The 26,427-nt window shown below is 36.7% G+C and overlaps 2 protein-coding genes across 2 annotated transcripts in view; one reads left to right on the top strand and one right to left on the bottom strand.

Annotated features, from left to right (window-relative positions):
• The window catches only part of LOC131050804 (DNA (cytosine-5)-methyltransferase DRM2), a 194,268-nt gene that overhangs the window by 117,769 nt on the left and 50,072 nt on the right, over window positions 1-26,427 (bottom strand). Inside the window, exon 6 of the mRNA XM_057985081.2 lies at window positions 21,403-21,502. Within this exon, the coding sequence (XP_057841064.1) occupies window positions 21,403-21,502 (100 nt within the window). The remainder of the gene's footprint in view (window positions 1-21,402; window positions 21,503-26,427) is intronic.
• On the top strand, window positions 18,084-18,691 carry LOC131872823 (uncharacterized). The gene is made up of 2 exons (XM_059216155.1): window positions 18,084-18,180; window positions 18,289-18,691. The coding sequence occupies exons 1-2, from the start codon at window positions 18,121-18,123 to the stop codon at window positions 18,622-18,624; spliced, it is 396 nt and encodes a 131-aa protein (XP_059072138.1). The 5' UTR covers window positions 18,084-18,120; the 3' UTR covers window positions 18,625-18,691.

Genomic DNA, 26,427 nt, shown 5'->3' with positions numbered 1-26,427 from the left:
TGTCCCTTACATACCAAGGGATGCGAACTTTATTTATGTTAGTTAACTTAACTCTTAACCAATTAAAGTCGTCGATCTATGCAAAACACATTATCAAGTTCGATTTATCAAATACTAACATATAAGTTCGATCTAATGAATACGATCATGTAAACTTTGATCTTGCTATATACAATGATGCCTTACTGATCATTACACGATACAAGGCAAGAGAAGAATAGAATCTGATCACACAGATTAATGTAGAGTTTCGATCAGACATAAGGATGACGGCTTGCAAAGCATTCAAAGTGATTATTCTTATAAACATAAGGAAGGAGTATGTGTGTATGTATGTCAGTCCACATAGTGGACTAACATACATACATACATGCTTATATATGTATAATCAATATTAATGGTCACCCTTATATCTCACCGAAGCTACTATGCATCAACAGAAATAAATAACAGCAGCAACTTATAAAGTAAAATGAAAGAGGAAATGAAGTTTCCTGAAAGCACAAAGACTTCCGTCACCTCCTTTGGGACGGGAAAACAATATCAAGCACAAAGTCTTGAATATCTGAAATCCTATCTACCCTTTTATAACAATAATTTTCAAGAACAAGTGCAAGGTACAACAGCACAAAGTCTGCGAATACAATGCGCTTCTAAGACTAAAATGAAAATTGTCACAAGCACAAAGTCTTGTAATACTTCACAACTTCAAATTGCAAACTAAAACTAGTTTCACCTTTGATATCTGCAACACAAAGTCTGCAATTATTTGGGGTGAAGCTCTTTCCAATAGCCTTCTACAATCTTAAGTAAGCATAAAGATATATCCCTCAATGACACAAGAACACAATGGGAGCTAAGCAAGATTTCAACACAAAGTCTGGAATCTTACACTTCTTTATGTTACTTAGAAAATGACAATTTACAACTATAAAGCTCAAAGTCTTTATGAGTATAAAATCCTACAGAATTTACTTGCTTGCAAAAAGATAAGAAATACAATAGACCCCCTAAAGTATATATATAGGAGAGGGAGTTTGAGAAAAAGGTGGGAGGATCCTAACTAACTCGAGAAATTCTCTCAACCACCATGACTTATTCCAACTACAGTCCTAATCTAACTCAACTTGTAGTTGCTCTACATGTAATTACATTTTACAAAAGTGCAAGTGAAAAGTACACTTGCAATCACAAAAATTGTCTTTACATGTAACTTGTTAGAAGCAAAATACATAAAACAAAAACCAAGCGTCATGGGACACTCTTTATTCCTTCTCATTCGTAGATATGAAATATTGGAAACTACTGATTGACCTTTTGCAATCTATCTGGATCGGGCCCTGAAGTATTCTTGGCAACTGCAATAGTCTTGATAATCACATCATAATACCTCACTATTGCTTCCTTATGTTCTTCAAGAATAATTTGCATCTTATCATAAAATACTTGACAACTCACAAATTTATGGATTGAATCCACAGTAAAATGTTCTGCTTCTAGTTCCTTGCAGAGTCTTGAAACCATCTCTGCAAGTACCTCAACACCTCATCTGCTGCAAGTAACTCTCCATCCGAATTTAGAATCTTACAAGACATTTTATCAAAATTAGAAAGTATGTCTTGTTCAACCTCGCCACTCATCTCAAGTGTTACCTGAACATCTTTGATGAGTTCTTTGACAGCCAACGATTTATTTGTCAAAAGTTCATCAAATTCTATGTGCTATTTTTTGTCAGATATAATCATATTGTTGCATAGTACCTCTAACTTAAACTGATCCATTTGATGCCAGATCTTCAAATCTTCTTCAATTGAGCTAAGACTTTGCTCAAAAACTTCCAGAATCTCATTCAATTTGGTTCTTTCTACTCTAACGCTGCTCAAAACATGCAACGCCTTCTTCACTACTTGAGTACTTTGATCAATCAACTGATCAACCCAGGTATCAACTGCTTTGGCTTTCTGAGCAACCTTTTCCAACTGTTTAACAGATTCTTCAGAAGTAGAGGAGGTCAATGGATCAACTTGTTCTGAAGAATTTGTTATCTTCTGAATTATTGTAATGAGTTGTGAATTCTTCTCTTTAAGCTTATTCTTCTTCACCAGTAATTCGTCATAATTCTGGACCAAGAGGGCTACTGAATCCGTGGCATCATGCATGACACCTGTATGCATCTTCTTACCAAGTTCTATCCTGGTGAGCTTGTAATGTGACAACTACATCTCTTCCTGTGGCTTTTCAACTAGTGGCTCTGCTACTTCTGCATACTTTATCTTATTCTTATCCACCACCAGCCACAAAACTGTCTTCGCGGCTCTGGGCTTAAGTTTTATAACTTGCCGAAAATCAAAGATATCGAGAGAAATCTTCTTCTTCTTCCTCTTTGGTGTGATCGAACTCAGCCAAGGGGGTAGTTCTAATGAGCTCGTATTTGAGATATCAATTGTGGTTTATGAAGGAACGGGCTCTACCTGTACCACAGTTGTGACTCGAGGACAAGTTTTTGTTTGAACAACAACAATTGTTTGCTCATGTGGTAACTCATTACTTGCCTCTGTCATGAACTTCTCAAAGTTCAAAGCAAAAGTATCAACCTCCGGAAGAGAAACATTGGAGATGGCCACATAAGAAGGATTTATCTCAAAAACATTCTCAAGGCTGCAATGAGACGTTTGAACAGATAATCCTGTGTTAATACCAATAGATGTACTTGGTTCCATAGGGTTTACATATACGGTGGAAAATCAATCCACATCTGTGTCAACTGAAGACATAGGAACATCCAATGACAATTGTGGAATAGCTGTATGAGGAGAATATGAGCTAATTGAAGGGGGTGATTCTACAACATTCTCATCATGGGTTTCATCCTCAGCATCAACAACATGGATCTGCACCTGTGGTTTCTCCTTCCCTTTCAATGACACTTCTGGTGGAGGGATAACCAAGGCTCTACTCACTCGTAGCTTGATCCTTGTGCCAGAAGAAGAAGCACCTTCCTTAGATTTGATTCTAACTTCAGATCTTCGCCCAGCAGGCCCAACCAAGTCACTTTCATTTTCCACCTTGATCTTAATAGTCTTGACCTTATTATCCTTCAAACAAGCATTTGTATTTGCAAGGATGGGCTGAAACCTATCAATGATAGAGTCACATTCCTTCTTCGAATATTGTGGAGAAGGAATAGGAGCTTCTGCAACTCTTTGCTCTACATACTCATGATCGAGGATCTTTCCATCATCTACCATGGCCTCTGGAATTCTAGTTAAATCGAGATCCACAATTTGCTCCAGAGTCAACCTACTGTAGTCCATTCTCCTGATTTCTTCTTTAGTGCGGAGATCAACCCAGATGTCTTCTAGACGATGGACATGGGTGAAGGCCCTTTTGATCTTGTCTTTCATGCCTCGGTACTCAAAATCTTTTCTGGCTATAAACTTCCTCAACTTGATTTCTTGGAGTTCTGTCTCCACTGCCTTAGCCCTCGCTGAGGAATTCAAAGAATATTGACCAATCTGCAGTGGATTATGTGAGGAAATGTTTATACCAAGTTTATGATTGGCAAGTTTTACTGCATGAACTGCCATCAACTGTCTTGCCAATTCCATTAGGAGAACTTTATCTGTAGGATATCGAGGTAACATGTATGGCTATCCCTCAAAATATCCAACCCTCATATATGTGAAGGTATGGGAATTCCAAAAACAAACATCCATACTCATTCACCTTCTTTTATGCAGTCTCAGAAACCCTCCTGTTCCTGAGTGTCTTATCAAAGAGACACATGAAATGACCGAAAAATGCGTCCTGCACTCTTCTATAATGAAGCCTATTGGGTCTCAGAGTCAACTGATCATAATATTTCCATATCGGCACTAGATGTGTCACCCTTGGTAGAAAGACTAGGAAACTGTAATGTCCCCAATTTTAGCCGCTAGGCTAATAGGTGATATAAGGAGGAATTAACTAAATTAATTTCTTATAAAGTCATTAAAATAAATTAATTATTAAAAGTGACTTTATATTTAATTAATTTAATTAAAAAGTGACTTAAGTAAAAAAATAAAAAATAATTAAAAGTCAAATAATATTAAATAATAAAGTGTACCTACCCTCTTCTAGAAGGAACCTCGTGAAGGGTGATGAAAAAGGATAAATAGAAGAGGATGTTAGAGGATCAAGCAGAGATATGGATATGATGAAATGACTGATGCAAGGCATTGGTGGAATGTCTGAGGACGAAAACCTTCAGCAGATTGAGAAGAGTTGGACGAAACCCTAGCTACTTCTTGGGAGTGGGAGATACTCAGTTTTCCACATTTGTGCATAACGAGTTGATGACGGTTGGGAAGTACAAATCAGTCCTTTCACTTGAGCTTAAGGAGATTTTATATCGGTTATAACAGCTAGTGTATTGCTTCAGATTTCATTAACCACGATTTTGACATTTGATGGATTGGTAAATGCACATCTTTCTTTTGGAGACCAGCGATATTGCCTAAGAAGGAAGGCGATGCCACTAAGGAGATTTTGAGGTGAGATTGAAGTATATTGCAGACTGATCTCAGTGTTAAGCCGAGCCTCCAAACCCTCGATTTGGTTTGTTACTCATCATTGATGCATCAAATCACAAGTTAGAAGGCAGTGTTCTCACTTAGGGAGCAAGGCGATCCTTTTAAAGCAGTTTGGAATGAACTTTTGGTGTCAATTAAGCCCTTTAACAGTGGTCTGATTAGACAGACCTGTGCACAGCAGAAACCCATCGATTTGGGTGAAATTACTTGGCATGAGCCTTGAGACATCTTCATTGGTAAGGCGCTTTAATTAGGAGGCGAGACCGATCAGCTTGGGTGAAGTTAGAAGCTTATTTGCTACCATTCACATCGACATTTCAGTCTTCCATTTACCCTTCGGCTTGCACTTATCCATTCAATTTGGTCTCCAAATTATATATTGAGGGTGGCGCTATACTTGAGCAACCAAGGTAATCATTCTTGGTGAAAATTCGAGAAGATATCAGCTGTCAAATACCGTGATCTCAGACCTGTGGTATGCAGCAGTAAGGGTGGACTATGAAGGGGGTTCGATTTGGCCTTTGGAGAGATTTTGACATCACTTCTTACTTATTCCTATAAGGTGATTTGGCCAGGTTCTCTCTTCAAACTTTCATTGTAAATTTTCAGTATGGATGTATAAGTTTAGCTGCAGATTTGGAGTCCTCAGAAGTCTGAAATGACAGTCCATGTATTCATTTATCAGCTGCCTATATCTTGTCATTAGGCTGTCATATGAAATGTAATTTGATTTATTATATGAATAAGAATATAGTTTGGGGGTTGCATTATATTCAATTGTCTTTTCTGAGGATACATACCAACTGTTTGACAAAATGCCAGCTAGCTGGTAGATGTCTGATTTGGGTGATAGAACGTCATACTATGGTTATATATGCTTGCTCGGCTGTCATACTTCATTAAGGAATCTGTTGGTGTTGGAAATAAGCCACACCCGGACCGACGATGGACTGGTCCAAGAGGGGCTAGTAGCTCAGTGGTAGAGCACTCCAGCAGCGTATGGAAGGTCCTAGGTTCGAGTCCTAGCTGGTCCATGTCTCAACATGGTATCAGAGCCAGGTCTAGGCTAGGAGCCCCAAGCACACGAGAGGTGTGGCTTAAGGGGGGGTGTTGGTGTTGGAAATAAGCCACACCCGGACCGACGATGGAATGGTCCAAGAGGGGCCAGTAGCTCAGTGGTAGAGCACTCCAGCAGCGTATGGAAGGTCCTAGGTTCGAGTCCTAGCTGCTCCATGTCTCAATATGTAAATGTAAATAGACTGTTATTATTTTCCGAGCAATCAGAATTCTGAGACAACTAGTTTAAAGGTTTTAGCGTAGAATATAAGGAATGTAAAACCAATTTTAATAGTCTTATCGATTTGCCTCTGCAGATGAAAACAAATGATTATGTTTTACTACCGATCACTGTATTGTTTTCTGCTATCGAAATTATCTTATTCAACGGAGAGGGTAGCGTATATATGTCGTTTGCTTCCATTGGATCGTGCCTCCACAGGGGGTCGTGACCCCTGTGTGGAGCCACGATCTTTCTACACTGGCGATCATTTCCTTAAGTAAACTCAACGATTCATTAACATAGCATAGCAATTTTGTTAGTTAATACTAACTAAATTTAATCTTAATTAAATTGCACATGACATACTTAGTTTCTGTGCACTGATAAAAAATAAGGAGATAGATTTATTTTTTCTGAGTGTTACGACTGAGACTATAATTAACACTCCCTCTTAGTCTTAGGAGTATAAACCTAAAATTTAATTGAGCTCACCACTAATCTCATGAGAATTACATCACCTAGGTGTGAAGTATCATCGTGTGATACTCAGGATATACTCACTTTGATATCCAATTTTAAGTATCAGCCTGTGATACTAAGGATATACTCACTTTGATATCCAATTTTAAGTATCAGTCTGTGATACTAGGGATATACTCACTTTGATATCCCTGTTATAGTATGTGCACTGACATTAATCCGCTTACATAATGTCTACTATAACTTATCATATTATTGATATTCAAATTTTCTGATTTCCAGTTTATATGATCTTTCAAACATTTATAAGATCGTCACCTTACAATGTTAAAATACAAGTGTTCATTAACTAAAGAATCGTCATCCTTTAGGAGTGAACACAGGGAAAGGTTACATACTTTATATACTCAAATATATGACCAAGAAGTTTACATAAATTTTAGACATCAATTACATTTTAACCATACCAAGATACCTCCTGAAGTGATCAATTTTCACTCTTGCTAGGGGTTTGGTGAGAATGTCAGTTGTCTGATCTTCTGTATTGACATATTCCAGTCTTATTACCTTTCTCTCTGTCATGTCTCTTACATAGTGATATGGGATCTCAATGTGCTTGGATCTATCATGAAAAATTGGATTCACTGAAAGTTTAATGCAGCTCTGATTGTCACAATGAATGATAGTAGGCTTCAGACTTTCACCAAACAGTCCTACTATCAATTTCCTCAACCATACGGCTTCCTTAGCTGCCATGGATGTAGCTATATATTCAGCCTCTGTGGAGCTCTGAGCTACAGAAGATTGTTTTCTGCAGATCCAAGATACCATAGCTGACCCTAAGCTGAAACAACATCCTGAAGTGCTCTTCCTGTCTATCACGCTTCCAGCCCAGTTTGAATCAGAGTATCCATGTAGGTTCAATGCAGTGTGTTCATAATGCAGTCCATAGTCCAAGGTACCTTGTAGATATCTCAATATATGCTTTATTGCAACCAAATGTATTTCTTTGGGTTCAACCATGTGTTGGTTGAGTGCATTTACTGCATAACATATATCAGGTCTGGTATTGACTAGGTACATTAATGATCCAATAATCTGTCTGTATAATGTTGGATCTGCAAATTTGGAATTTGCTATAGCTTCTTTTAGTTTATGTAGGTTTGTTTCCATAGGAGATGACATTGGCTTACAATTCATCATTCCAAATCTCTTCAGAATGTCAATGGTGTATTTACCTTGATTTAGATAAATACCATCTGGTTTTTGCCATACTTCTAATCCAAGGAAATAATGGAGTAGACCTAAATCCTTCATCTCAAACTCTGAAGCTAGTTCCTGTTTGCATTTTGCAATGAGATGATCTCCGCCTGTAATTAATAAGTCATCTACATATAATATGAGTATCAACATTTCACCTTTGATTATTTTGAAATACAGATTTGGATCAGCAATGTTTTTAGAGAAACCTATCTCTAATAAGTAACTGTCAATTCTTTCATACCATGCTTTGGGAGCTTGTTTTAATCCATACAGTGCTTTCTCTAACTTGCATACATGTGTTTTAGCATTATTTACCTCAAATCCCTCAGGTTGCTCTAGATATACTTCTTCAATTGTTCCATTCAAAAATGCAGTTTTTACATCCATTTGATGAACTTTCCATCCTTTAGATGCTGCTATAGCCAAGATTGTTCTGACATAAGTGTATCGTGCAACAGGTGCAAATGTTTCTTCATAGTCAATTCGTTCCTTCTGTGAGAAGCCTCGAGCAACAAATCTTGCCTTATGTTTTTCTATACTGCCATCAGCAACATGCTTAATTTTAAAGAGCCATTTAGAAGATACAACTGATTTTCCTTTAGGTCTAGGCACAATTTTCCACACATCATTCTTTAAGATAGATTGATATTCTTCTATCATCGCATCCTTCCATACTTGTTGTTTAAGAGCCTCTCCGGCACTTGAAGGTTCAGCATTTATCAGGTCTATCATTAGAGTAACATAGCTAGCAAACTTTGAAGGTCTTTTGCTTTCTCTAACTGTTCCTCTAGGTGCTGCAAAGGATTCTGCTTCCTGTACTGTTTTAGTGGCCCATAGTGGTCTCTTCCTGGGATTCTCTGTTGTAGTGTTCTCAAGTTCCAAGGTGATATCCTCAGGATGCTCCCTCTGAGTTTCAGAAAGAGAATCTTCTTCCAAATTAATGGAATTAGTTGGGATTTCAGGTGTGATGGAACTCCTTGTTCTGTTAATAGCTATATCTTCCTCAAATATGACATCTCTGCTTAATTCTATTTGTCTTTGACCAGGGATGAATATTCGGTAGGCTTTAGATGTTTCACCATATCCTACAAAAATCCCTTTTTGTCCAGTAGGTTCTAATTTAGTTCTTTTCTCCTTAGGTACATGAATATAAACAGGACATCCAAATATTTTGAGATGGCTAATATTAGGTTTAATTCCAGTAAAGACTTCTTCAGGAGTTTTGTCACCAATATGAGAGTGAGGACATCTGTTTTGAATGTATACAGCGGTATTAGTGGCTTCTCCCCAAAGTGCAGTTTCTAGGTTTTGATCTAACAACATAGCCCTTGCCGCTTCTACTATTGTTCTATTTTTTCTTTTAGCAACCCCGTTTTGTTGAGGATTGTAGGGTATAGTGAACTCCCTCTTAATCCCAGCATCTTTGCAAAACTCTTTAAATACTTCTGATGTGTATTCCCTACCATTGTCAGTCCTAAGAGTTTTGATTTTCCTACCAGAGTGATTTTCTGTAATAGATTTGAACTCTTTAAATTTCCTAAGAATATCTTCAGATTCTTTACTTTTAAGGAAATAAATCCAAGTTTTCCTAGAAAAATCGTCTACAAAGATTACATAGTATAATGCGTTTCCTAGTGATGGTTTAGACATAGGCCCACATAAGTCAGAGTGAACTAGTTCTAGTACTCCTTTAGTTTTTATAGAACTGCAGGGAAAAGAGCTTTTAGTGTTTTTCCCTAGTGCACATCCTTTACAAACATCTAAATGAATTGGCTTTAGTCTAGGTAGTCCTGTGATTAAATTCTCCATAGATGGTAGAGCACGAAAATGTAAGTGCCCTAGTCTTCTATGCCAAATTTCCGCTTGATCTATGACTTCATGAAGTAAGGTTTGATTTGGCTCTTTTGAAGGTGGATGTTTTTGGCCATGCCATTACCTTTCCTTCTATGAATGAGACTCTATATCCGTCATCCTCAAGTGCAGAGATAGAGACTAAGTTCCTTTTGATGCCTGGTACAAATAGTACCCCAGTGAGTTGGATCGAGATTCCAAACTTCAGTCTGATTGCACATGTTCCGACACCTTTTACAGGATGTGCAGAGTCATCCCCTATTGTTACCTCTTCATTTGATCCCTCTTCTATTGAGTCTAGTAATTCTCTGAATTCGGTGACATGTCTTGACGATTCACTGTCTATCACCCAAGTGTTAGACTTGTTTGAAGCTTGACTTGATAGTGCTGAATATAATACAAACTTCTCAGATTCAAGTTCTGTGTTCCTCTCTACTTTGGCGAATGATGCTTGCTGTTTTACTTTATCAGGACAATTGAATGACGTGTCCGTACTGATCACATCTATGACATTGGATTTTTTACATGTCTTTCTTATGAAGGCTTTTCCATTGATGAGATTTTCTCTTCTTGAAGTTTCTCTTCTTGCCTTTCTTACGGGAGTCGGTATTCAAAATGTGGAGGTCCTCATCTTTAGTTTTGTGATTTCCCCCTTTCATTTCCCTTGACTCTTCAAGGAGGCAGTCATCCCTTAGTCGATCAAATTCTATAAATTTATCCCTTGCATTTATGCCTTGTTTGAATGATTCTCAGGATTCAGGTAATCCATCTAGAGTAATCATTGATAGTTCTTGCTTCTCGACATGATAGTCAAGTTTTTGCAGTTGATCTCTTAGTGAACCTATCCTCATGAAGTATGAGTTTATTGTTTCACCTTTATTTATACTTATGTGGTTCAACTGTCTTTTTAGAGCTAGGGTTTTGCTCGGATTGTTTATCTCATACATCCTTTCAAGGGTTTTGAACATTTCATAAGCATTGTCATATTTTAATATAAGTGGTATTATGTGATCCCTTACTGCATCTATCACGATTTTTACAGCTTTATCATTTCCTTCATTCCACACGGTTTTCTCAGGTTCGTCTACAGGTTCGGGCTTGTCTTCTTTTATGAATTTGATTACTTTGTTCTCTTTTAATACTATCATAATTCTGACTTTCCAAGCCACAAAATTTGCTGCTCCTTCGAGTCTGTCCTCGAATTTGATTGTGTTTGCCATTTTAGAAATCTTCGATTTGTGTCATGTCCCCTCTTTAGTATGACATGACACTTTACGTGGATTTGCCTATTCCAGACTCTCGTAGGCAGATGGTTGTGATGAGAGAGTCATTTTGGCGTTTATTTGGTGATTGGATGGCTCATTATGCTCTTGGAGACATTATATTTATTATATTTTATTATTACTTTTTATTTGGGGCCAAAATGTTATTAAGGTGCACTTTTTATTTTATGAAGTTACTTTTTATCTAAAAAGTACAATGAGGTTTTAAAAGACTATTATGGATACTTCTAGAAAGCTAAGAGGCTTCTAGAAGATTCTATTATGGATACTTCTAGAAAGTCATGGATACTTCTAGAAAGACTAAGAGGCTTCTAGAAGATTCTATACTTCTAGAGGAAGATTCTAAAAAGTGTATAAATAGACCCCATGGGTCTCTCATTTGGCATCGAAGTCTATTTTCTCTAGTGCATCTACTTGAGCATTTGTGGAGCTTGAAGGTCTGCAAATATCATTGATCTTTGGGAACGATAACTCCCTTAGATTAGCATAATTGAGGAAGTGAAATATCTTCTGAAGGGTTGCGTTATTGGAGATGGTACTTAGCCATTTCATGTTGGATTTCAATTGAAGGTTGATTTGAGGGCTTGTATTTGGTGAATAAGGGTTTTGAATTCATCCCAGCTTAAAATTTGGTACTGCAGCCGCACAGTACGACCCAGGTACGGCCTGCAGCAGGGATAGTACGGTAGTGACAGCAGGGCATTCTTGGGACAGTCCAGTCCTCTTTTCATCAGCATTTCATAATCGGAATTCAAGGAGCGATTTCTAGGTTCCATTGCATGGTTTTGTTGTCAATTTTTATGATAGAAGTGCACAGTTGTAACAGTCATATATGTATTCAAAAAACAGTCCATTGTAATCAGACATTGCTATCTTGTAGTTGGATTGATATAGTAGAGAAGGTGCATTGCAAGGTCATTGTTCATGTGTGATAGTTTATACATTCTCTTGTCATAAATTCAGTGCTCATGTGTAAGAGTTTGTAACAGTCATACATTTTTAGAAAATTAGTCTACTGAACAATGCAATCAGAATTTGGGAAATTCATGATATATTAGCATTGAAGTCCTTGCATGAATATTTAGAGTTTCATTATTGTGTATTGTGTTACATTTCAATATTGGTATTGTTATCTCAATTGTACTTGATGCTCAAAACAACTATCGTATTGAAACACTACATCACAAACAAAACAATTCAGTGCATGCCAAGTGTTTGACAAATTGTCTCAGTTCAGATTTGGGGTTTATTAGTGGCCTTTATAGTAAGGGTCATTACAATTTGATATGTAAACTTCGCTTTTAGTCTATTCGGATCTTAGGTAGTTAGGCTCTGATACCATGTAAATATAAATAGACTGTTATTATTTTCTGAACAATCAGAATTTTAAGACAACTAGTTTAAAGGTTTTAGCGTAGAATATAAGGAATGTAAAACCGATTTTACTAGTCTTATCGATTTGCCTCTGCAGTTGAAAACAAATGATTATGTTTTACTACCGATCACTGTATTGTTTTCTCCTATCGAAATTATCTTATTCAACGGAGAGGGTAGCGTATATATGTCGTTTGCTTCCATTGGATCATGGCTCCACAGGGGGTCGCGATCCTATGTGGAACCACGTGGTTCCACATAGGGTCATGACCCTTGTGTGGAGCCACGATCCTTCTACACCGGCGATCATTTCCTTAAGTAAACTCAACGATGCATTAACATAGCATAGCAATTTTGTTAGTTAATACTAACTAAATTTAATCTTAATTAAATTGCACATGACAGACTTAGTTTCTGTGTGCTGATAAAAAATAAGGAGATAGATTTATTTTTTCTGAGTGTTACGACTGAGACTATAATTAACAGAATCATTTGTAGTTTTTCTTTCATGTCAAATGTATATTTGTTGAGTCCTTTATAAATCTGAAAACTACTGAGACAGCAGCAGTTAACAGCATTACACCCAGTGTATCAGCAAAATCGGATCTCGTGAGGGTGACTGCAAGTGGAATAACTTACACAGTTCGCACTTGTAATCGGGTCTCCAAGACCCGACTGCAAGTGGAAAAGTGAACTGTGGAGGCAAGTGATGATGCATACATGTAAATGGAAGCTTGAGACCCGATTCAAATGGGAAATGCGCGACATGACTTTGTGGAAAGCATTTTGAAATGGAGGAAAATGACTGCAAAAAGTATGAGTTTGCCCAGCCAAGGGAAAGACTATTTTAGGTACTTGCAGTCGGGTCTTGGGGACCCGATTGCAAGTATGTATGAGGGGTAAAACAGTGTGTTTTACTTGTAGTCGGGTCTTCAATACCCGACTGCAAGTAATTGTGAGTTTTCAAACGTATGAAACTTGATTGTTCATCTTTGCATCATGGATTCAAAAAGGGAAAGATATGCATTTGACAAGTATGAAAGATGCATCTTCAAATGTGGCAACCTTTGCTTGAAAATACAGCTTGCAATCTTTGTACTTGTAGCTGCAACAACAAAACCCGATTTTTCCTTGGGAGCTACTTTAATGCAAAATGTCAAGAGTTCACTTGTAATCGGTTTGAGGCCCCCAATTACAAGTGAATGACACATTCATATGTGTAGGACAGACTTGCAAAAACATATTGTAAACCTGATTGCAAAGACAATATATCACTTGTATTTTGGAAGGTAACGTGTCATGAAGGAATATGACTGCAAGTGGAAAAGTGAGCACACCAAACTTAAGGGGAAATGACTATTTTGGCGCTTGCAGTCGGGTTTGAATAACCCGATTGCAAGTATGCATAAAGGGGAAATAATGTGTTTTACTTGAAGTTATAAAACTTGCAACAACACGCTACAGACCCAATTTTGAAAGGCAACAAGTTTCTTACAGTCGGGTCTAGAAACCCCAACTACAAACCATCTTAGCACATGCAAATCATATGATTACAACAGATTGCTTTTGAGGATAAATCTCTGAATATTCTCACATAATCTGCTTGTAGTCGGGTCTATAAGATCTGACTGCAAGTAGATATGTTTCACTTGCATTTCATCAACTTGTAATGACGTGTTAAACCCGATTTTGGAACACCTTGCATTTGATCAGAAAGAATACACGACACGCCATGAATGCATATGAGCACGACTTCAATAAAGGATTGGTGAAAGATGCAAGAACACATGCTTGGATGTAGAGATGAAGACTCACAGCGAAAGCAACACTTGAACACTTAAAACGTTATCAAGATGTGATGGGAAAAGCCGCTGCTTCGAGTCGGGTTTAGACATTTGACTTCAAACATCTAACACTTCGAATACAAAGAAAAACCCTTACCAAAAGTAGAGTATCAACAAAAACATGAAAACCCTACAAACAACAAGGATCATACCTGAAAGATTATAAGTCGCCCAAACACCAAAGAACACATCTTGAAAGACAACGAAAAAGAAAATCCTTGACAAACTTTGAAAGGATGAACTTCAAACTTATAGGCAGAACAAGAAAGAATCATCTTTCAACGCAATCTCCTCCATATTGATTGAACTCCTCAAAAATAGCAAAGGAAGATCATCTAAAGCGGACTCTGAAAAGATGAATCAATTGGAACTTGGAAGAGAGCTCTAAAAACCCGATAACAAAAGGATTTTAAGAAAAAGGCTTGTAGTCGGGTCTATAAGATCCGACTACAAGCATTAAAAGACTTAAAATAAAGACTTGTAATCAGGTATCAAAAACCCGACTACAAGATAAAAACAATATTATTTTAAAAAGAACAACCCAGTGGCTTGTAGTCGGGTCTTTCAGACCCAATTACAAGTCATATTTGCACTTGTAAAGTGGCATGGAAAACCTCCAATATGCAAATAGCCGCTTAAGACCCAACTAAGACAAAAAGAAAGACATAAACCTGAAATCGGGTTTGGAGAGACTTGTAACAAGTAATTGGAAAGTTACTTGTAATAAGTTCAAAAAGTTCCTACAACTTGCATTAAGGCCTATGAAACCCGAAATTGCACTAATGATGAAAAAAGAAAACTTAAAAACATTCGAAAATTAACCAAAGAAGATTGAAAAGAGGCACATACCAAAAATAGGCAATATTTGAAATAAATTTCAACCTTGGGAAGCATGCCAAAAGACTCAAAGGACGAATTTTAACAAAAATTCATGGGGGTTGCCCTCAATTTTGATTTACAAAAATGAGAACTACAAAATTTGTACAAATTCAACTCGAAGTTAAGGAATAGTTGAAAACAATACAACAATTGAACAAAGAAAGGCATGATCAACATAAGGAGAGCAAACTTAAGGTAGGGGAGAGTTTGGCTTTCCTTGGGAAAGGAAAGGCTACAAGGACAAGAACAGAAAATAAATCCTTTGAGGTTGGACCTTTTACGATTTCGGATGTCATAGGTGAAAATACTTTCAAACCCGATCTTCCTCCATTCATGAAGATGCACTCAAGTGCTAATTGTTAGTACTACTACTTGGAGCTTTATGAGCCCTCCATGCTAGATGATGAAGAAGAACATATAGTACCCTCCTTAGAAGATTTGGGTGTGGAAGAGAGAGCCATACTCAAAGAGGATGTGGACCTAGGAAAGTGGACAAGGGAAACCAAAAATAAAATCCAAGAAACGTGGAAAATTTGACTCAAGGATTATAAAATCAATCAAGCAAAGTGGTATTCCAAAGAAAATGTGGGAGAGCTCTATTCTGATCTATTTTCTCATTAAGATTTTGTGGCACCAGAAGCTTCATAAAAAGGGAGGTGTGATCCAAAATGGATCTGCAAATTCTATTTAGGCAAAATATCTTGAACAGTAAAGTGAATTCAGACTTAGGAATAGGAGTAGAATAGAAAAATAGAGCAAACTGAGTTTGGACAAGACTGTAACAAGGTTATAGAGTCTAGACCATAGAAATCGGACTCGCCCAGACTCGGCGAGTCCGAGTACGAGTCAGGCCCGGCGAGTCCCAGGGGCTCGGACTCGGACTCGTCCGAGTTTGGCGAGTAAACTCGCTAGACTCGCCGAGTAAACTCGCCGAGTTGGCGAGTTTGGCCCAAACTTGCCAAACTCGGCGAGTCCCGAGCCCCAGACTTGGCCGGTGTCAAGCCAAACAAAAAACACAAAAAAAAATTATTTTGCAATGTTTTTTAAGTCTGTTTTTTTTTTATAATTATCTTCTATCCCTAAAAGTGACTTTCATTTCATTCACTTGCAAAAAAAGGAGGAGTAAAGTGAGTTGGGAAGAAAAACAAGGGTGCATAGAAGAAAAATCAGCAAGGAGGAAGCTCAAGTTTTCTTCAATTTGTCACATTGGAGCTGCATTGTGTTTTGATTTGGTGCATCAAGAGTTGGATAGGAAGACTTTGCAGCTCGTTTCAAGCTTGTTGTAAGAGGTACGATTGTTTTTTTGAAGATTAGTTTGTTTCTTGTATGTAAAAATTGCATTTTCTATTCATTTTTTTTGAAAGTTTTACATTTTCTTTTAAAATCTTTTGTATGTTTGTATGTAGCATGTAGTATGTAGTTGTAGTGTTGTACTATGTAGGGTTTGTAAATTTCTTTTTTTAAAAGTAAGGTTTGACAAACCCTACTTTAGCTTTTTTGAATGTATGTAATATGTATTAATTTTATTTTGTATTTGTAATGTTTTATTGCAGCAAACTTCACTTTATTATTTGCCTCAACTTCAAGTTTCACAAAACTATCCTAAAATGTCTACTTCAGCTTCTAGACCCCCCATTAGAAAGGATCCTGCTTGGAAATATCATGAGGATTTTCCAGGGCAAAGAAAGGGGCAAACAAAATGTATGTTTTGCAAAACAATATTCCATGGAGGTATATATAGGCTGAAATACCATATTGCTGGTGTGCGTGGACATGATGCCGAACCATGCCTAAAAGCAGTCCCTGAGGCCGTACGTGAATGTTATGTAATGGTTGAGGAGATTGAAAGGAAAAAGAAACAAAAGGAGGATCGAGCGGCCATTGGGAGAGAGACAGTTTTAGGAAGAGGGACACAGTTAGGTTGTGTTGGAGGCCCTTCTTCCTTACCTCCATATCGTCCCACTCAGTTTGCTACTACTGGTGCTTCCGTTTCTGCTTCTGCTTCTATAAGTGGGAGTGCTACCGCCACTTCTCATGCTCCTAGCACTAGTAGTTGTAGTGGGAGTGCTACCATTGGACCTAGGATTCGTAAATCTAGGTTGGATTCTTTCTTTGTGCCTTGCACTACTCCTGGGTCCCAACCGTCGCTTGAGGGCATGGGTTGGAACAAGGAGGTCCATGATGCTTCTAAAATGGCAGTTGGCAGGTTTTGGAGCTACATCTGTATTCCATTCTTTGTAGCCAGGTGAATGTTTTACTAACTTTTATGTTTGATAACTTTGATTGTTTTAATTTTTATACTTAACTTATCTCATTGAATTTTTATACTTAATTTATCTCATTGAGTTTCTTTGTGGAAGGTCTCCTTATTGGCAACAAATGGTTGATGCCATTACCATATGCGGGGTGGGGTTCCAAGCCCCTAGTGAGAGTGATTTGAGGGGACCCATTTTGTCTCAAATGGTGGATGATGTGAAGAAGGATTTAGATGAACAACGCCAGATATGGAGCACTAAAGGTTGCACCATCATGACTGATGGTTGGACGGATAGGAGAAATAGAACTCTCCTTAATTTTTTTGTTTCTTCTGCAGGTGATTGATTAATTTTAGTTTCATATAGTCTTTAATTTTTTATTTTTTATCTAATGGTTTATTGAATGATCATTGACCTAGCTTTATTTTTTTATTTCAGGGGGCACCGTTTTCATCAAGTCCATTGATGCCTTCGCCCATTGCAAGAATGCCACCTACCTATGTGAGTAGATAGAGGAGGTGATTGAAGATGTGGGTGAGGAGAACGTGGTACAGGTGGTGACTGACAATGCAGCAAATTATGTTGCTGCGGGTAAACTTTTGATTACAAACTAATTTTGTTTGCAAATTAATTACTATCTTGTAGTTTGTACCTCCATTAATTACAATTTACAATGCAACAAATTATGTTGCTGCAGGTAGACTATTGATGGAGAGGCACCCATCTATAGTTTGGACTCCATGTGCTGCTCATTGCATTGACCTCATGTTGGAGGATATTGGAAAAATCCCATGGGTCAAGAGATGTGTAGAAAGGGCAAGAAATGTCTGCAAATTTGTATATAATCATTCATGGGTGTTGGCTCTTATGAGACAATACACAGAGCAGAAGGAGTTAGCTCGTCCAGGAATCACAAGATTTGCCACAAACTTCCTCACATTGCAGTCCATGCTTAGGTCTAAGTCTGCCTTGAGACATATGATTGTTGGTGAGGAGTGGTCTTCCTCATCCTATGCTACCACCCCTATAGGGAAAGATATGGCAGACTGCATTTTTGATGAGCAAGGCTTTTGGGTCCCTTGTGATGAGATAGTGAAGGTAATTTTTTTATAAATTCTACAATTTAACTTCATGTTTTATAACTTATTATATGTATTCTCTTATTTGCTCATTTTTCTGAATTACACAATATTTTCAATTTTGCAGTTTCTTAAGCCCTTGGTAGTTTTGTTGCGAGTTGCGGATGGAGATAAGCCCGCAATGGGCTATATATATGAGGGCATGGATAGGGCGAAGGAGGCCATCAGATTCGTCTATGGAGGAGATGAGAGCAAGTATGGTCCCTTTTGGGAGATCATTGATAGGAGATGGCATCATCAGCTTCATAGGCCCATCTATGTGGCAGCCTATTATCTGAATCCGGCATTCCGTTTTATCCCTTCTTTCAAGGCTGATGTGGAGGTCCTTAATGGGCTATATGCAATCATGGAGAAGATGGGACTTGCTGGTACTTCTCAGATAAACCTTTTTCGAGAGCTATAGTTGTTCTCAGATGCACAAGGGGAGACCTTCTCTCCTCCTGTCGCCAAAGACGGTAGGACAACTATGATGTCAGGTAAAAATAAATTGTAAGGCTTAATTTTAGTTTTATTCAATACTATATTGTAACTTGTTAAATGAGTTCATGAGTGAGACTGATTTTATTTATTTTTCTCATTTCAAACTCTGATCATTGGTGGAACTTTTTTGGCCCAGAGACCCCAAATATTCATAAGTTGGCCATTCGCATCTTGAGCCAACCATGCAGCGCATCAGGTTGTGAGCGCAATTGGAGTATGTTTGAGCACATACACTCCAAGAGGCGCAATAGATTATCTGTGGAGAAGATGAATGATCTCGTCTTTGTTCACTACAACCTTCGCCTGAGAATGAGAAAGAATGCAATAGTTGACATGTCTCCTATCATTCTAGATGAGTTTGATCTTGAAGCAGAGTAGGCCAATGAGAATTAGACAGCTCCTGGGACTCCTACAGCTGTATTTAGTGATGATGACATTGATTGGATCGACCAGGTAGATATAGAGGCTGAGGCTGTAGCCATGGCAGAGGAGGAGCAGAGACAGGAAATACTGAGACTCAGAGTGACACAGCTGTTCCTAATGTTGGTGAGCATGACACAGTTGTTCGTGATGTTGGTGAGCATGGCATGGTGTCACGGGGAGCGACTATGGCTGCTGAATCATCCAGGACCTACTTTAAATGCCTTCCCAGGGGGCCAGGGCGAGAGGGTGCACGACCCTCTGAGCCATAGGCTTGTACACTTGTAGTTGTATTTAGTATTTATTATTTACCTTTGGTATTTGTATGAAACATTTGATGATGATCATATGATGACATGGATTTTTTATTCCATGTGTTTTGTAATATTGTATACATTTGACAATATTTATATATCTATGTTTGTTATTTTCTTCAGCTACAATTTGCGTTTATGCTTATGTGATTGATGTATACTTGTGTATGTAATCAAATGATCCGAGTTTAATGATGTTTTTGTGTCTTTAAGGTGTATTCAATAAAGGATGTCTGAAACAAGTTTTAAATCTTTAAAAATCTCTAAATTTCTTGAGTTTTTCACTTTCCCGATTCCAGTCGAGTTTGGAGCCGAGTCTGACGCCAAGTCCCGAGTCCGAGTTTGAGTTGGCCTTGCCGAGTCCGAGCTGAGTCCAAGTCCCGTTTCTTTGGTCTAGACAGTACCAGACCATGTTATAGTCTATCGATATTGAACTCTTCAGATTTAGTAAGTGAATTGTATAGTCATCATTTCAACTTCTTTTGTTTGCATAAATTCTAGAACTTGACAGAACTCTGCTATCATGAGAAATCTATACAATAGCGGATTGAAGTTGGTTGTAAATCATGTTTTTGGAAATTGAAGAAGTAGAAAAATATTGTAGAATTTAGTTGTTGAAAGTGTAGAAGGAGATAAACAGAAGTGGAGAGAAATGGAGTCCCACTTAATGTAATTATCTTCCCAAGACAATAAAGGAGCTAGCAAGGCCATGGCCACTACCATAAAAGTTGATTTTCCTCCACATTGGAAGTTTCAGAATAAAAATCTGATTCGTGTGAGTATGTTGCATAATTTATTTGTTTGTTATCATAATATTATCTTCTCTAAAGAAAAAATTATTTGCATAAGCAAGTAGCAAGCAAATTCTGATGATTCTTAACTTCTCAGTCAAGAGTTTATGGATCACATCAAGTCTCTAAAAACTATACAGAAAAATGTAAGTGTTGATCACTGATAACTTGAGTATGGTTCATGTAAACTATACAATTATTTACTGAAATCTTCTTAAAATTGTTTATAATTTTTTTCTGCAAAATATCTCCCCTTTTGACTATTCTCTACTAAAGGAAGCTACCCCTTAAATGTAAGAAGTGTATACTGTTATCTAGATTCTGAGGATTGTAACGACTGGACATATACATATATGAGCTTCCAGACCTCAAGCAGAAGCCACAATTTGATACTTTAGATGTATTTTGATCTCACTGACTGCATTTTGAAATAATGGGATTTAGAATTGGTAAGTATAGTTTTCTTTGATAGGACAGTTGCTTCGTTTAGGAAGCACCAAATACATAAACAATTCGAGATATCTTTAATGTATTACTAAGGTAGATATTGTTAGCATAATGTGCCGAACTTAAATGAACTAGAGAATGGAACATGTTTTCTATTAAACTACCTGCTTTACAATGATACTAGACATAGTCAATAGATATTTGTAGAGCCAAAAAAATCTAAAAAGTCTTGGAGAATTTTATTCAAATCTGACATCCCATCTTAACAGGTAAATACATTTTGATAGGTCCTAAGCACCAACTTACTTTCTGCTTCTTCAATTTTGATGGTAAAATTGTTTTAGCAAGCAATTCAATTGCATTTACTTGTTTGAAGAAATGAGAGAGCTTTTAGTTCTAATTCTTCAGACTAACATTTTATTGTTTGTGTGGTGCTAATTTAGAAAAAAAAAATTAAAACAATTCAGTTTTAGAATTGCCTTTCAATATGAAGTCGGGTCCTTATTCCCTTCTGTAGTTCTAAAGTGTCAAGTTCTTGAATCGAATAACTTCAATTTATCTGCAACTATGATCTGTGAGCCATCTTTGTTTTTTTATATTGAGTCACAGTTGCCTTATAAAACGGGATCTATATTCTAAAGTCAAAAGAAAAAAATGCATACAATATTCAACATTGTATTCAAGTACAAAATATAAATTTATCTATCATCTCCTTGGAAAAGGGCATACCGTTAATCTCAATTGCTGTAGAGATTGCATTTTCATCATAACCCATTTCCAACAAAGAAGCCATGATATTATCTGCCCGACTATCATTTGATGGTGTCTCCTAATTCAATTTTGAAGAAACAAATATCAAATTTTCGGATATAAAAAATATGTAAAAAGTGAAATAAATGTTGCATGTATTTCCCTCTGACAAATAAGAAACAGATAAAAATAGAAAATTAATTCAGTTTAGCTAATTATGAATCTATCACAAACAAAGACGGCTGATAAAAATGTCTTATCCAGATTCCCAAGTAACTGTAGAAAACGCTCTTGATAAATAAAACTTGAATCTCTAGAATTTTTTTTCAAACAAATTCAAATAAAGGAAAATTTGTATCCGAGAGTAATTGCAATTATATATTAATTCTATTTTACAGTTTCATATGATCAATGTGTCAAACTTTTCATGAACCAGCTAGGAGTTGAACCTGGGATCTCCAATATGCTGCTGGGGTGTTCTACCACTGAGCTACTGGCCCTCTTGGTGACCACTCTATCTTTGGTTCAGGTGTGGCTCATTTTCCAACACCCACCCTTGAGCCACAGTGCAACTGCTCTTAGCTCCTAGCTTGGCTTGGTTCTGTTAACCTAAACTTTGATACTATGTTAAATTTTTCATTGATCAGCTAGGAGTTAAACCTAGTACCTCTCATTTGTTGCTGGGGCATTCTTCCACTGAGCTACAAGCCCTCTTGGTAAGTGACCCATCTTTTGTTCAAATTTGACTCATTTTTCAACACAATTCAACAAGGACACATCTACTTTTAAAATAAACAATTTGATATGAATTTTCTATAAGATGCAATCCATTGAGAAAATTCCAACAAGTTTAAATTCATTCTAACCTAGAACAATACATATTAACCATTTAGAGATTGCCTATTTAGGAAAATATCATTTTGCCTTTTATCTCATTATATCTTGAAGCACAAAAGAGTTATCAAGAAATTTTAAAATGTAAAATTAAGAAAATCAATAAAGGAAACATCTTTCAAGATCGCTGGCACAATTGGGTGTAAACAACTTTGACAGGTTCCCCTCTACAATGGGACATAAAAATTATATCAAAAATTATTTCATGAAGACTAAAGCCGCCACTATCTAGGATGGCCTTGGAATATCAATTAGCTTTTCTCCCATTGATAAATTACCAATAACATCACCGTTGACAAACAGATCATTCACTCCCTAAATATTGAAGAAAATTTGGGGGTGATTTGGAAGCTAGATGTGTCTAAAGCTTTCTACAGGTGTAATAGAATCTTTATAATTTGGGCTCTTAGAGCATTCGGCTTCAACAACCATCTATGCCAATGGGTTAATAGGTATTGCTACTGCCAATTTTCTATGGTCATAAAAAGACATGGGTGTTTACTTCAAATCCTTAAAAAATCTTTGCCAAGGAAACCCACTCCACCCTAACCTATTCATCATAACGATCAAACTATTTCTTCTACTTATCATATAGGAACAACAAGGAGAATGAGCTTCTAGAACTTTTGGCAATTGAGGGAGGGAAAATTTATTCTGGCTTCCAATTTGTAGATGATATAATTCTCCTCTAAATTAGTCAAAAGACCTAAAGCTATTTCTCAAGCTTTATTAATCTTCTATAGGCTAGCTTATCAACCAACACAAAATTGCAATCCTTCATTTCATTAGTATCAAGTTATAAGAGTACGCAAATGAAGTGGAAGAACCTTTCCCTACCATACACCTAGAATTTCAGCTACACATCAAACACGTTGGGGCTATTTAGGAAACCATTAAAAGGAAAGTACTCAACAAGATCAACAATTGGACCAATGCCTAACTCTCAATGGAAGGGTGTCTCCAACTCATTTGCTCCATCTTACAAATAGTTCCTGTCTACCTAATAAGTCTGCTTCCCTTGCAAAGGGAATTTTGAAGGATCTAATTTAGATTTAGTGAATTTTTCTTTGGTAGGGTACAAAAATGAAATTTGAATGCCCCATTGAGCTTGGTCACAAATCATAACCAAAATGCCCCATTGATCTTGTTACATGACTATGGAGTTTGTTATTGCTTGAAAGCCTATTGTAGAGAAAAAAGTGTATATAAGGATTTTTTCTTCTTGAATTGCACTCACTTTAGCCCCATTGATAAATATGTCATCCTTGTGTCTAATTTGAGAGTAACAATGTGCAAGTCGACAAGACTTAGACTTAATCTTGCCCTTTAACCAATTTATTCCTAACTTGGACACAATTGCTATCATAGTTTTGTCTTTTAAATAGAATTGATCATGGAATTTTATCCACCTTGATTATAGCCTATTTTTTTCAATCCTTAAGCCAACCCTAGTCCAAAATATGGTTGTCACTAGTTGGCTTGAGCTTGAAATTTTAAAATTGAAAACTTAGGCTTGGATATTCAGAGACAACACCTAGGGCATTCTAATACATACCCAAGCATACCCACAAATATCCATCAAGCATTCACATTTAAAGCATTACGAGTATTCAAAGAGTATTCTTAGATTAGGAACATCTCTACTTTCAACATCTTTTTATCTTGTTATTGCTTATTGTTAAAAACTTAAAAGAATTGTAACAAGACTTAACCAAGGTGCAAGGGGGAAGTTAGAATACTTCCAAACCCTAACATAGCAAGTTACTTAAAAGTGTTCACAAACATTGCCTTGATCCAACAGAGATTTAGAAATGTAACAAGTGATATTCAAGGCAAGTAATAGATAGACAAAATCACACTTTTTAGATAGTATAGCAATTTTGGAGAGACAAAATTGCATATTATGATTATGTCTAGATGACTTGTAGAGTTTGATATCATATTATTCATAAAGATTCTAAGATTAATCATCTAATTCAACCACATGAACACAACTATAGACATATCACAATTAGATCACAAATCAATCCCTTCAAGGAGTTAAGTGTAATAACTACCCCTCAATTATTACTAATTTATTTTTACAACAACTTCATATAATTTAGAATTTCTAACTTCATAATCTTTCCGACTATAGATGTGGGGACAACTCTACGCTACCACTCAGATACTCACACTAGAATGAGGTAGGCTCCCAAAGTCACGGTCATCCCTAGACCTAGACCTAATCCTTGAGGGTTCATTCATAATGACCTTGCCCATGTATCCCTTTTGGGAGTCAAAGTCTATGTAGTTTGTACACCAACTATCAAGAGACTTCTTCTTCCCCTCTCACATGAAATTTCTATTCTCACTTTTGAACCACAACTATTCATTAATATTTTTATTTAATTTTAATGTTGTTACAATAGAATAATTACAAACCCATTCAGAATTTTTTTTGTGGATGGGTACTAAGGAGTGTAAATGTCTACATCTGGTTTCTTGGGAATGTGTTTGTAAATTGAAAACGTCGGGATGACTCATCTTTAGAAGAATTAGAGAATTTAACTATGCCTTGTTAGCCAAACAATTCTAGAGACTTATCTTTGAAATTAATGAGTGGACTAAGATTATGTTCACTAAATACCTAGGAGATTTTGATAATTTTTAGGAAACGCTTAATGCTAAGATTCTCCCTTTAGGGTTAGTCCTTTGGAATAACATTTTGAAATCTAGATTTTAAATTTTTAAAGGTCTTAGGTGGATTGTTGGGAATGGTCGACTTAATTAATTTTGGGAGGATTGGTGGTATGGTAATGGTCCGCTTAAGGATGAGCCTTGGGCGTTTCCTTACAAAGATATTTGCATCATAAATGTTGGTTGTTGCTTGGTGGATTACATTTAGAATGGGAGATGGAAAGATTTTCTTGTTGTTGATTTGGGGCTTGCTAATCTTTAGAGAGCACTATCTTTGGTGCATATTCTAGTCTATCTGATGTGCGAGATGGTGGTTTGGAATTTTACTGCTAGTGGGAAGTTTTTTAGTTTCTTTTGCTTTCAATTTTCTTTTTGATCATGACTTGCCACCTCCTTTTTGGGTGTCCGTATGGAATTCAATATTGTTCCCTAAGGTGAATATCTTCTTGTGGCTCCTTGCTAAAAAAGAAGTGCTCACCCTTAACAATCTTTGCAAGAGGGGTTTTTCTTTGCCTAACATATGTGCCCTTTGTGAAATGGATTCCAAAAACTATCTACATATGTTGCTTGGTTGTAGCTTTGTAAAGGAAGTTTGGGATCATATTTTGTCTCTTTGGAATATTAATTGGGTGTTTCCTAACTCTTTTAGTGATCTTTGGTCCCAATGGCTTTCTCCTTCAAGCAATCATGTGCTCACTCTTCTTTGGTCCTTGATCATCCCCCATGTGGCATGGGGTGTTTAGAAAGAAAGAAACAACCGAGTTTTTAGAGAAGCCTTTATGAATCATGAAAGAGTCTCTCTTAAAATTTGTAGAGCTATTAAGGAGAAATTTCTTTTTGGGATACCAATTAAGCAAGTGAATGGTTATGAAATTTTGGTATCTGAAAATGATCTTTAGGTGGTAAAAAAATTGGAACTTACCCTTTAATATCATAGGTCCCATTAAAAAAGATAAGAAGTCCAGAGATAATGTCATTTAGAAAACTCCTCCAAGAGGATAGATAAAATCCAACTTTGATGAGGCAGTTAAGGGAAATTCGGGGCCTACTGGTGTTAGAAAATATCATTTATACGTTAAGCTTACATAGAATTACTTGGTATAAGTTAGTTATCATAAAGTTACTTTATGTAACTTGTCATTTAATAATGTTCATAGGATCATGTTAGTTATCCTATGTGTCATTCTAGATAGAGATGAGTCATAGCTCATTATTTAGTATTAGTTTCCTAATGCATCATGCATTTAATTTTGTATCAAGGGTAGTTGTAACTACCTCATCATCTCTTGCCTATATAAGCAAGCTCATTTGTACATTGTAATGTATCAATTGATCATGTATTATTATCTCATATCATATTGATCTTCATTGTTTATTTTTTCTCATGCTCGATTGTGGTTGGCTTGTTTATTGGTCGATCCTGTGGAGTGT

The sequence above is a fragment of the Cryptomeria japonica genome, chromosome 2, assembly GCF_030272615.1.
Source record: "Cryptomeria japonica chromosome 2, Sugi_1.0, whole genome shotgun sequence".
Lineage (NCBI taxonomy): Eukaryota > Viridiplantae > Streptophyta > Pinopsida > Cupressales > Cupressaceae > Cryptomeria > Cryptomeria japonica.
The sequence above is the reverse complement of the archived record's forward strand: the minus strand, read 5'-3'. Positions and strand labels throughout refer to the sequence as shown.

What these genes read in the sequence shown, in the direction of transcription:
- LOC131872823 (XM_059216155.1), top strand. Translation starts at nt 18,121, where the DNA reads ATGGCAGACTGCATTTTTGATGAGCAAGGCTTTTGGGTCCCTTGTGAT. An exon ending in CTTGTGATGAGATAGTGAAG is followed by an intron (nt 18,181 to 18,288) that starts GTAATTTTTTTA and finishes TCAATTTTGCAG; the next exon opens with TTTCTTAAGCCCTTGGTAGT.